The 13,418-nt window shown below is 40.1% G+C and overlaps 1 protein-coding gene across 14 annotated transcripts in view; it reads left to right on the top strand.

Moving 5' to 3' along the window:
* The window catches only part of MARK3 (microtubule affinity regulating kinase 3), a 115,371-nt gene that overhangs the window by 55,158 nt on the left and 46,795 nt on the right, over nucleotides 1–13,418 (top strand). For 8 of the 14 annotated variants that reach the window (XM_023205687.1, XM_023205686.1, XM_023205684.1 and 5 more), the window contains 2 exons: nucleotides 6,424–6,472; nucleotides 9,447–9,512. The exons of 4 other annotated variants lie outside the window; for them this stretch is intronic. In XM_023205687.1, the coding sequence (XP_023061455.1) occupies nucleotides 6,424–6,472; nucleotides 9,447–9,512 (115 nt within the window). The remainder of the gene's footprint in view (nucleotides 1–6,423; nucleotides 6,473–9,446; nucleotides 9,513–13,418) is intronic. 2 more of the 14 variants (XM_023205692.2, XM_023205693.2) reach the window with 1 other exon arrangement.

Genomic DNA, 13,418 nt, shown 5'->3' with positions numbered 1-13,418 from the left:
CATTATTAAACAAGAATGACAAGGAATGCATTAAACATTAAACTAATAGTTTAGAAAAGGAAACAAAATAAATCTCAGGAATAAATAATAATGTAAGGAGTTAGTAAAGCTAAAGGCAGAAAATAATGAATTTGAAAACAGTAGAAATGGTAAATCCAAAATTTTGGTGGGTTTTATTTTTCCCCCAGGAAGTGAGAAGAGAGGCAATGAAATAGATAAGCTACTGGGTGTTGCCAGGGGGAAGGGAGAGAAAACACAGACAAATGAGGGGGAAATACCAGATACTGAAGAATTTCACTTATTATAAAGGAACCTTTTCTACAACTCTGAAAAATGTTGGAATGTCCAAAGAAATTGGTAATTTTCTAGGAAAACAAGACTTACCAAAATTAATTCTAGAAAAGAATCGATATACATCAGCAACAACAGAAGTTGAAAAAGTGGTTAAAATATTGTCAAACCTGGCCGGGCGCGGTGGCTGAAGCCTGTAATCTCAGCACTTTGGGAGGCCGAGACGGGCGGATCACGAGGTCAGGAGATCGAGACCATCCTGGCTAACACGGTGAAACCTCGTCTTTACTAAAAAATACAAAAAACTAACCGGGCGAGGTGGCGGGCACCTGTAGTCCCAGCTACTCGGGAGGCTGAGGCAGGAGAATGGCGTAAACCCAGGAGGCGGAGCTTGCAGTGAGCTGAGATCCGGCCACCGCACTCCAGCCTGGGCGACAGAGCAAGACTCCGTCTCAAAAAAAAAAAAAAAAAAAAATTGTCAAACCTGGAATTCATGATTGAATTCTTTGAGATCTACTGTGAGTACATACTCTGCCTCTGTTCAGCTGTTCCAGAACTTAAGAAGAGGAACTTTCAAATTCTTTTCCCAAATTCAGAAGCATTGCTATTGAAATATATTGGAAACAGGAAAGAAAACTATAGTTCGGTTTCACTTACAATATCCATTCTAAAATTGGGAATTAAAAATATTAGCATATAGGATTAAATACTGATACATTTATCTTTGTTTCCCTGAAGATTCACTAAATGATGGTAAAGGAATTAAAAAGGAGGGGAAAAGAGTCCAGGAATTGGGTACTGGGGCGTTCTCAGGAAGAGCCCCAAGAAAGGGAGGAGATACCGGTCGGTCACAGTGGAAGTCGTCTTTGATACTTAGAGCATTTGGGGAAGGGGTCTTTAAAATAAGTTACCTACCTAGCACCTGGGAGACCAGACCAGCCTGTGGCAACCAGTGACATCAGTTCCTTTGAGTCCTTCCAGAGATACTCTGTATATTAAGAAGCAATTTTTTTTTTTTTTTTTTTTTTTTTTTTGCTTTTTTACACAAATGCATTTTCTTGAAAATTCCTTCTCATGAACTTTGCCAGCCTCTCTGTCTTGGTTTGTGTGAGAGGGTCTTTGATACATTCTTCCGTTTAGGTGCTCTAGTAGTTGAGGCAAAGGGACAGTTTCTGTAGAGTGATGAGGGAATGACTTAGGTGGCCTGGTCTCCCGTCACATACTTGTGTATCTGGAGAAGGGAGCCTGAACACCTTCATTGTGATGGTTTAGATCAGTTTTATGTCTTGTAACCCCCGTGTTTTCTTTCACGTATTCATTTTACTTTCGTATTGGTTGGTAAAATTGTCTTTTTTTTTTTTTTTTTTTTTTAACTAGAGACTAAAATTCTCTGTCTCTCTCTCTCTTTTTCTGCTTGTCAAATGGGAATACTTGACAACCCCTAGGTCCTGGCTATTGGGACATGTTTCTTTACTGCTCTGATACTATATATAGATTTAGTGTCCTTGATATCCCCGTTGCCAGGATTTCAAATCTTTGCCTTCAGAGGTGTTTATTCTCCTCTTGTGTACCAGTTCCATAGAGGATGTATAGATGTGAAAATGTGTGGAGGATATAGATTGATCAGTAAGGAGAGAATTCTTTCAATTTATACGTTTCTATGTAATTTGATTTTTTTTCCCAACTAACATCTATTTAAGATTGAAAGGGAATGTGGAGAAATAAGTTGTATTAAGATAGTAGAAATAGGCTGGGCGGTGGCTCACGCCTGTAATCCTAGCACTTTGGGAGGCTGAGGAGGGCAGATCATGAGGTCAGGAGATCGAGACCATCCTGGCTAACACGGTGAAACCCCATCTCTACTAAAAATACAAAAATTAGCCGGGTGTGGTGGCGGGCGCCTGTAGTCCCAGCTACTCAGGAGGCTGAGGCAGGAGAATGGCATGAACCCGGGAGGCGGAGCTTGCAGTGAGCCGAGATGGTGCCACTGCACTCCCGCCTGGGCGACAGAGTGAGACTCCGTCTCAAAAATAATAATAATAATAATAATAGAAATAAGGTGAGTTTCTCTTATTTAAATGGCCTTTTACATTACAAAACTTTAAAAATTTTCTCGTATAGTCCTTAGAGGGACTTTCCTTAAAGTTCACATTTGCCTTTCAGTAAATTATTCCTATCCAGATTTAACTATCTTTGGTCATCAGGTTCAGAGATTATGAAGTCTCTGGCATTTTTATCTCACTTGTATGCAGATTGTCAACTTCGTAAAAAGCTCTATGCCCATACTCACCTGTTGCTCTGGACTTTTCTATATCAGCAGCTTATAATTTGTTGATTTTTTTAGTTAAATTTCTAAGGTAGCAGTGTGGAATCCTGAGATGAGCGTAGGCTTTGGAGTCAGGCAACCCAAAGTGAGAATCCTGGCTCCAGCATATATTAGCTGAGTCTTTGGACAAGTTTCCTAACCTGTCTCAGGCATCTTTCTCTGTATGTTGGAGATGATCGTAGTCAACTGATAGAGTTGTGAAAATTAAGCTTAGATAAGATTGTAGATGTGAAGCATCTGGCTCTGTGCTTCAGACACAGCAGGCACTAGATAACTGTTAGCTTCCAGCTTCCTCCCTGTCCTCCTTGTTTAACTTGGCATAAAGCTTATTTACACATTTGCTGCCTGCCAGTGTCTACCTAATACAGAATTCCAATAGAGAGGTGAATACGTAAAGTTATTTGGGCTAATATCCCGCCACCACCCCTCTCGGAATTAAATTTGTACTAGTCATCTCTCTATCTGGTCCCATTTACCTGTCCTTTTTGTTTTCACGCTGCATCCCTGTTATGACCTCTGCTGTAATTCAGGGGTTCTCACATTTTAACATGGTATCTGCAGAATATTAGTTATCCACTGCTGCCTAACAAATTCCTCCAGAACTTAGCAACTTAAAGCCAAATCTTTTGAATTCCTATAATAGTCTATCTTTTTCCTGCTTTTTGGCTCTAATTCACTTTGTTTCATTTCTACTGTACTGTTAGTAGGGACTTAAAAATGATTGCCTTCATTTGACCTGCTCCCCTTTCATCAGAACTGTGACAGCTCTGTAACAAGCATTGTGCTGCTGAGCATTTAACAGCTGTGTGGTCATTAGAATGCTGAGGCTGGCTCAAACCACAGTTGTTGGTAGTTAGTGCTTTCATGCAGGCATTTATCAAACAAATGCATTTGAGTTGTGTGCCAGGCTTAGTTTCAGGTATACCAATAGTGAAAGGAGACAGGCATGCTCCCTGTGGGTGACACAGGGATAATAAACAGGTGCACAGAAATGTGTCTTCATAACTTGAAAGACATCCCAGGAAAGAAGTGGACAGATGGCTATTATGCAAAAACAAGGAGACCTACTTAGATACGTTTTCAGAGAATCTGCCTGAGACTTAAAGGATGAAAAGGGAGAAGACATTTAAAGGAATTTAGTATGTTCTGTGGCCAGGCGCGGTGGCTCACACCTGTAATCCCAGCACTTTGGAGGCCAAAACGGACAGATCACCTGAGGTCAGGAGTTCGAGACCAGCCTGGCCAACATGGCGAAACCCCATCTCTGCTAAAAATACAAAAATTAGCCAGATGTGGTGGGACGTATAATCCCAGCTATTCGGGAGGCTGAGACGAAAGAATCCCTTGAACCTGGGAGGCAGAGGTTGCAGCGAGCCGATATTGCACCACTGCATTCCAGCATAGGCATCAGAGTAGGACTCCATCTCAAAAATAAACAAACTTAGTATGTTCTAGTAACTAAAAGGAGTTGGGGTGACTAGAACATACCTTTGAGGGGTATGCAGAAGCTGCAGGATGCAGGGATGGCATGGCCATGCTCAGGATTTCATTCTCAGTGCAGTATCCTGAGCTGTATTAATATGGCATCCAAAGTGGAGATCGTTGTCTTTTTTTTTTTTTTTTTGGATATGGAATCTTGCTCTGTCACCCAGGCTGGAGTGCAGTGGCGTGATCTCAGCTCACTGCAACCTCTAGGAGGTGTTCTAAGTTAGCAGTTGGGAAGTAATTGGGAGATTGGAATTCTAGCTACCAATTCAACTATAATGGGTTGGAAAACAAGATTTCTGTGTTAGTTTAACAGAGGAGAGCTAAAAAAGAACTCAGGCCTGAATGGTTGTCAGGAATTTGGGTGACTGTCTTCTCATCTCAGAACATAAAATGTAGGAATTACCACAGTAGCAAAGGGAGATATTTATGTTGGAGATAAAAATGCTCCTCCCTTCAAAAATGAGACAGTATTTTAGATAGGAAAGGTTATTTATCTGATTACCTGTTTTTAAATTCTGAGCTTAAGGTTATATGTCAAATCCTGTCCATGGGCTGGGCACAGTGGCCCACACCTGTGATCCTAGCACTTTGGAAGGCTGAGGGGGAGGATTGATTGAGCCCAGGAGGTCGAGGCTACAGTGAACTGTGATCACACCACTACACTCCAACCTGGGCAACAGAGCGAGACCCTGTCTCAAAAAATAAAAATAAATTTTTAAAAAATCTGGTGCATGTCCATCTCCTCTTAGCTGCTAATTCAATTTTAGATTAGACACAGTGGACAAGGAGAAGTACGGTGAGAGTCCTGTGATTTCTCACTAGCTTCCTTTCCACATAGGCCACTGCTCCTCCTCTTCCAGGGTTTTTCCCAGCTCTTGCCTCCTGAAGATTGTAGTATCCTGGGTGTTAGGAGACCGATTCCAGACACATTCCCCACAGAAGGATAGCAGGACCTTAGAGGATCTTTTTCTTTCTTTTCCTGATTTCCTCTTGTTTGCAAGAGGGTTGAATAGGATGGTCTCTAAAATCCTGTTGTTTTTTGGGGTTGTATTAACCCAGGCCATAATGATAAGAACCTGCTCTGAATTCACAACATGTATTTATACAACAGCAATTTAATATTTCTCCTTATTCTGTGGAATGACTAGGAAGCTCTGCTGGTCTTGGTTGGACGATTTTTTGTTTGTTTTTTTTGAGACAGGGTCTCGCTTTGTCGCCCAGGCTGGAATGCAGTGGTGCCATCAGCTCACTGCAACCTCCACTTCCCAGGCTCAAGTGATTCTCTTGCCTCAGCCTCCTGAGTAGCTGGGACTACAGACACGTGCTACTGCGCCCAGCTCATTTCTATATTTTTAGTAGAGACAGGGTTTTACCATGTTGCCCCGGCTGGTCTCAAACGCCTGAGCTCAAGTGATCCACCCACCTTGGTCTTCCAGAGTGCTGGGATTACAAGTGTGAGCCACTACACTCGGCTGGTTTTTCTTAAGGTCTCACCTGGGTTCACCTGTGTGGCTGAATTCAGCTGGTGGGTTGGCAGGGGCTGGATGCAGTCACAACAGAAAGTCTGTCTCTTTAAATAACTACCCTTCATCCCCAAAGAGGCCAGACCAGCTCCTTCACAGTGCTCCAAGAGAGCAAGCCATGATGCCCAAGCATTTTATCCAGCCTCTGCTTGCTTCAGTTTGCTAAGGTCCCACTGGCCAAAGCAGGTTACATGGCCAGGTCTAATGTCAGTATGAAAGGGGCACTCCACAAAACGTGAACCTGTAAGGCATGACTCATGAGGGTCACTAATGTAATAGTCACCACAACCTCCATGCTAAATTACCTATATTCTCCAGTGAGGATTTCCCAAGGTGGTTTTGTTCATAGTCTTCTAATAGAATTATTTGGAATTAATCAGTTTAATATGCTCGGGATGTATTTCACTGGAACTATACAGGTTTTGATTCACAGAGTTGGGAGCCCTGGGTAGATACTGAATCAGACTAAGTTTAATCACAGAAATTATTCCTACGTAAGTCTGATCTTACGTTTTCAAGATAGCATTGTAAAATTCAGAGTGTGTTACCATCCCCCTTTGAGACCTCTGCTGTTTTTAATAAATGGAAACATTTGGGAATACTATTTGGTAGTAGTTTATTAAAACTACTTCAGAGATATTCTGGACTTTCATATTAGTCTTAGATATGGAATAATAAACATTAGCAATGAATCTGTTATCTAAGAGAAAAATTTAAATTTATATTACAACAGTGGAATATAATGTTTAATAACTTGTGTTGGGGGGATTATGTGTTTTGTTTTTTTTTTTTTAGCTCTTCAGAGAAGTAAGAATAATGAAGATTTTAAATCATCCCAATATAGGTACTTTCTGCTTTTATAAATACTTTTGGGTCTAAATACATTCTTGAAATTATGTCATAAAGCTAAACACATATTCTAGAAATGGTAGAGTACACTTCTAGTAATTTTGTATATACAAGTTGTTGATCATTTGTTTTAGCTTTTTGAAATTACTGAAGACAGGTTAAAAGCTTAGGTATTAAACATTGAATTTAAAGCTTTAATGTAGTAGAAACGTCTGTAATCTGATTGTAATTTTCTAATTTTTAAGTATATTGAAAATATAATTGTATTGCATGAGTAGATAGAAGGGAATTATAGGAAGTCAAAATTAATATTTTCAAAGGGTGTGGGCACAGTGGCTCATGCCTGTAATCCCAGCACTTTAGGAAGCCAAGGCAGGAGGATTGCTCGAGGTCAGGAGCTCAAGACCAGCCTAAGCAACAGAGTGAGACCCCGTCTCTACAGAAGAAAAAAAAAGCAATAATAATAATAAACTTTAAAATTTGTAAAAAGAATATTTTAAAGGTCCAATGCTTTTTGCTGTTTGTCCTAAGAAAATACTTATATACGGAATCATATTTAAAAGATGGAATACTTGCTGTCTAATGGAATTCTGATAGGAATTATTTTATAAATCAAAGATTTGTTTTCTGTGTCCTCTGTGTGTACAACTCTGTGCCAGGTGCTGGTAGGTGTGTTTAAAGATGAGGAAGGGATATGGTCCTACCCTTACAGTAATTGTAGGAACAAGAAGAGAATAAGCAAATGACTTACTACTGACCCTGCTCTGTATACATCCCAATGAAAACTCTTGATCCCATATACATTGTAATAGGGCTTTAAAAAAATTACATAACTGCTTTTTTGTATAGTGATAGCTCATACAATCTAAAAATAATATTTCAAGAATGAAATCACTCTTGAGACAGCCCATAATCAGTTTACTATCAACATCAGTTTTAGGAAACGAAAGGGTTGATGTTTCGTATCAAGGATGGCCTATCAAGAACGCATCAGGCGCAGGGATAGAAGAGTAACACAACCACCACAGGAAGCAGGAGGCTTTTACAGAGAACGGCTTTTTTAACAAAAGGCGTATGCCCTAGTTCATCAGATCTAAGCCACCATTACTTTAAAGGTGCCCTTGTTTCCTTGTTTCATATACTACTAAGAGAAATGCTAGCAAGCCTTCATCCTGATATCAGGGATATTAATTAAAATGTGAAAAAAACTTAGAATCAATAAGTATGATTGAAGAAAAAACCACTGAACAACTTCATAGTTGGATTTAAAGAAAAAAATCACAAGGAATATAATAGTGGGAAGAAAATCTTGTTTCCTTGATTTTCATTTCAATCCTTTGGGGCTAGCTAGCCAACTCTAGATTTCAAATTCCTACTTTTCACACCCATCCTCCCACCCCCAACAAAAAAACTTTATCACTGTTGCTTAGAACTAGCTAACATAAGCGTATTTATTTTGTCTTTTAATTACTTAAATTGTGATGTGATTAGAGTTTTGTACTTAAAACAACATATATTTGATAATAAATTGAAATTTTAAAAAATTCCTATTGCATTAAAATAGTTTTTCCAGAAGACTCAAATTTTCATTGGAAGATTAGAGGGTTTTATTTTTATGCAGTTTAGCAACACATGTGCCTTAACTTTCTGAAGTGGCTTTTCTTCACAATCCGAACATATCAGAGTCTAGGGAATGGTATGATAGCTTTATTCATCAGTTCATCAAACATTTACCAACTGCTATGTTAGGCACTTTGTTTGGCCTAATACTCTATTAAAGCCTCAGAAAATTGCCTGAAATATAAAACACTAGCATACCCTCCCCCATTTTTGGGTACACTTAATTTTAAAGTAAATATTAACAAAATAAAGTAGACATGCACAATGGTGATTTGATAACTTCAGAGATTTACTCCAGTTTCATTTTTAAAATGTGTGTGTGTGTGTTTTGTTTTGTTTTGTTTTTCTTTTTTTTTTTTTTTTTTTGAGACAGGGCCTAGCTCTGTTGTCCGGGCTGGAGTACGGTGGCATGATCTCAGGTCACTGCAACCTCCACCACCCTGGCTCACGCCATTCTCCCACCTCAGTCTCCCAAGTAACTGGGACTACAGGCGCATGCCACCACACCCAGCTAATTTTTGGCATTTTTTTGTAGAGAGGGGATTTTGCCGTGTTGCCCAGGCTGGTGTCCAACTCCTCAGCAGAAGCGATCCACCTGCGTCAGCCTCCCAAAGTGCTGGGATTACAGGCATGAGCCAATGTACCCAGCCAAAAATGTATATATTTCTAATTGATGTGTTAAGGTTTTATGAATTAGCAGTAATAGAAATATTTCCATCTGTAACAAAATACTGCTCTAGGAAAATCACCCTGACCTACTGAAAATTATTCTTATAAAAAAGCGTTTTCCCCCCCTCAATTAATTGAAGTATAATCCCTTACTTCTTTCCATCTTTGGCATCAGAAAAGTAACAAAGGAACCTTGTTCTTTGAAAGTTGTCATAAGTTTCCCAAGCAATAAAGTTCTCAAATAGAATTACATCCTTAAAGCCATAATCATAAGCAACTAGATTTGCAGTTGTTGGAGCAGAGTAGAACTGAGCGGTTGCTACAGGCTGACCACTTTTCCTGGGGTGCTGGGAGGGCAGCTGCCAACACAGACGTGCTGAAGGACAGTGAGGACGACAGAGGAAGTGAGCTCAGGCGCACCTTGCTGGACTGCTGAGCACATACGGAAGTCACACAACACTCAGAAATAATCTTTGTTTTTATGGAATTCCATGCTTTCATAGTCTCTTTTCTGTTGTTGTGATATTTGATAAAATTCCCTAAAAGCATTCTTTAGAGGGCCAGCTATTAAAATCTTTAACAGGGAAAAGGTTGCTTTTCATAGTTACAGTTTATATGTGCATGGTTTGTGCATACAGACGTTTGTCTCTTTTTCTTCTGTATCCTCTCCTCTCCCCCAGTGAAGTTATTCGAAGTCATTGAAACTGAAAAAACACTCTACCTAATCATGGAATATGCAAGTGGAGGTAAGAACATTTATATATGTATTGGGTTTTTTTCTTTCTCCCTTTTAAAAAAATACACAACCATACTGCCCATATGGGTCATCATTAAGGTCTCATTTAATGTCCAGAGCCATAATACACTAGGATGAGAGTCAGAAAAGCGGACTCTTAGCACTTCTAGGGGTTGCCATGAAGTGTTTCACTATTAGCATTGTTAATTGATGATGTCTAAATACCTGGATATTTTTTGTGGTAAAACATACATCACTTAAAATTATCATTATAGTCATTTTCAGGTGTACAGTTCAGTGGCATTAGCACATTCACATTGTCCTCACCACCACCTGTGTCCAGAACGTTTTCATTTTCCAACACGAAACTCTACACCCATTAAACACTAACTCTCCATTTCTCCTTCTCCCAGTCCCTGGCAACGATTCTCCTTTCTGTCTCTATGAATTTGACTACTCTTGGAACCTCATACAAGTAGAGTTATACAGGATTTGTCTTTTTGTGTCTGGCTGATTGATGCAGCATAGTGTCCTCAAAGTTCATCCATGCCATAGCATGTGTCAGAATTTCATTCCTTTTTAAGGCCGAATAATACTCCATTGTGTGTGTGGGACACATGCTCCACATTTTGTTTATCTTGAGTATGTGGCTATTTAAACGTATGAATGCTTAGTCTGTTTGAAACAGATGTGTGCTGTGGTTGCTCTAGTTTAGATGCTTTTCTTTACCAGATTTTCATGTCGCTGGTGTCTATCTTCCCTAAGGCCAGAAATGATGGTTACAGTACACATCACTAGAGTTTCCTTAAAGATTAATGACTAGTAACTATTTGCCTACAGTTTTGTAAAAATATAGACATTTTCTCAAATGCGTGTTTATAGCTGCCATCTTTTATAATGATTTGTATTTTATGGTTGAGATTGGGTTGGGTTTGTAGTTTGGGGACCACACGTGAGTTTCAGTGTCTGTGAAGAGCAGAAGCTTTCTTGTTCATCTTTTTGTGTTCCCTGCCTCTAGCACACTGCCTGGTACACAGCAGATACTCAACGGATAAGAATTAGACTGCACTTATGAATTATAAACTACTGAGTACACATTCTGTTAAACTCTGTAGTAGTTGTATCATTAGCACTTTGATCCGTGTTACAAAACCTGAAGATAGAAAGTTGGATTATAGTCTCATTTGAGTGAGTTTACCATTGAAAATAAAAAGATTGTAAACCTGTTGTGGAAAACAATGAGTTGTAGTACGCATACCTCTGATGCCACTTTTTTATACTCCTAACTCATTATGAGCTGTGTATTTTATACTTTATATATGTCTAGTGTGGGAATTTCATTGGGATTTTCAAATCTTCAGGAGTAGTAGAAAGAGGGGAAGGTTCATTTCAGGACCAAAAAGCTTTATGGAGTTCTAATACTTTCTATGGGCAAACAACACAGAGTAATGTTCATAGCCCTCTCGTACAGCCTCTACAGTGTGCAAGGTGCTTTCTCTTACCAGATCTCCTTTGACCTTCACAGCGACTCCATGCTGTGGCCACGCAGTGAGTGATGGGCCTTTTACCCCTGAGGAAATGGAGTCTGGGAAGTCTCACTGTGGGCACTCTGGGCCTGGATCCCTAGTGCTCTGACAGATCGCATTTCTAGTTTGTTGGTGGGTCATGGCTTTCTGTTCCCATCTATTTTAGCTACCCAGGTCACAGAGATTACTCCTATAGGGGCAAGACAAAAACATCTGAGAAGCATCCAGGTTTAGTAGAAAGAGGATGGGCTCTGGAAAAGACAGACACGGAGTGAATCCAGCCAGTGGCCCTCATTGGCCATGTGACCTGGCAAGTAACATGTGCTGAGCTGAGCTTCACAGTGAGCATAGGAACCCCCTCTGAGGGCTCAGTGCACTTGGCAGCATTGTAACAGCATTTAATCATTTAATCCAAGGTGGTGGTTCTGTATTACCTTGGGTTTGGTTTGGTTTGATTTGCGACAGGGTCTCGCTCTGTTGCCCAGGCTGGAGTGCGATGGCGCCATGTCGGCTCACTGCAGCCTCTACTTCCTGGGTTCAAGCGATTCTCCTGCCTCAGGTTCCCGAGTAGCTGGGACTACAGGCGTACACCACACCCGGCTAATTTTTGTAATTTAAGTAGAGATGAGGTTTTGCCACATTGGCCAGGCTGGTCTTGAACTCCTGACCTCAAGCGATCCACCTGCCTTGGCCTCCCAGATTGCTGGAATTACAGGTGTGAGCCACAGCACCTGGCCTCTTTAACAGTGTTTTGTTGTTTATTAAAACAATTTCCAGGACATATGTTTTATTGTTGATGTGTTTGACATTGTGAAAAGTTTTATTAAATTGGCCACCCATTCCACCATTGCATCTCCCCCACCCCCCAGCCTGCTGCCTTTTGATTTGGTAGCCTCAGAATTTTAGAATTGAAAACAATCGTAGAAATTATAGGGCAACGGTCTGATTTTTACAGATGAAAGCGAAGCTCAGAAAGTTTGTTCTATGCCAAAGGGTCCATAGCTAGTTTGTTTCAGGACCTGAACTAGAACTAAGGGCTTTCTGAACTGGCCTGTCAGTGTCCTTCCATCTAGCCACCTGTTCCCTGCCCAGGCAGGAGAGCCACTCTTTGCTTCTTGCTTCTTTTATCTCTAATAAATAGCCTTAAGTGTTTTTCAGTTCAGCTGCTTAACCTGAATGTTAATACATTTTTAATAAGGAAAAAAAGATCTGGATTGAATTCCTGGTTTAAAAGTTGAACTCCTGAATTGTAATTTAGTAATTATGAGTGTGACATATGGTTCCGGAAATCTTTTAAGAGGTTTATATTGAATTTAAATTTAGAAAAAAATCTGTCAAAATTATATTGACAGACTTGGATTTTATCTGTGTTATTCTACAACTGTTGGTGGGCTTAATCTTTTAATTTTTTTAAGTAAAAACTCTTCTATATGATATTCACTCATGTTTAGTTGTTTTTGCTTATTAACCACTTGTTTTGACATTGTGTGCTTTTCTGCAAATAGAAAGGTCATTCGCATAGAAAATGCTGACACTTTAGTGAGCTGACATTTAACTTCATAATTCATCATAGTTAAGTGAATTGTGTTGTGTAAACTCAACAGTATGTAATGCCTTTTAAAAGATCATTATACAGGCTGGGCATGGTGGCTCGTGCCTGTAATCCCAGCACTTTGGGAGGCCAAGACGGGTGGATCACTTGAGGCCAGGAGTTCGAGACCAGCCTGGCCAACGTGGTGAAACCCCCGTCTCTACTAAAAATACAAAAATTAGCCGGGTGTGGTGATGCACGCCTGTAATCCCAGCTACTCAGGAGGCTGAGGCACCAGAATTGCTTGAACATGGGAGGCAGAGGTTGCAGTGAGCCAAGATCAGGCCACTGCACTCCAGCCTGGGCGACAGCACAACTCTTTCTCTCTCTCAGAAAAAAAGATCATTATGCAATCAAGTAATAACATGAAAATATTTATGACCATTCATTATGTAAAATTTGTTCTTTCAGAGTTAGGGTTAATAAGAGTTTCAGAGTCAGAGATAATTGTGTAATTCATAATGACTTTCAAGTATCAAAATAGTTTAATATTTTCACTAAGCTGGTGGATGTATTCCTTTTTTATATGAAATAAAGATGTTTCTTTCCCGAAAATACTTTGTATCTAATTTTTTTTTTTTTTTTGAGACGGAGTCTTGCTCTGTTGCCCAGGCTGGAATGCAATGCAGTGGTGCAGTTTCGGCTCACTGCAAGCTTCGCCTCCCACGTTCACGCCGTTCTCCTGCCTCAGCCTCCCCAGTAGCTGGGACTACGGGTGCCCGCCGCCTCGCCTGGCTAATTTTTTGTATTTTTTTTAGTAGAGACAGGGTTTCACGTTGTTAGCCAGGATGGTCTCGAT

Source organism: Piliocolobus tephrosceles, chromosome 6 (genome assembly GCF_002776525.5).
Source record: "Piliocolobus tephrosceles isolate RC106 chromosome 6, ASM277652v3, whole genome shotgun sequence".
In the NCBI taxonomy this organism is placed as follows: Eukaryota; Metazoa; Chordata; class Mammalia; order Primates; family Cercopithecidae; genus Piliocolobus; species Piliocolobus tephrosceles.
The sequence above is the reverse complement of the archived record's forward strand: the minus strand, read 5'-3'. Positions and strand labels throughout refer to the sequence as shown.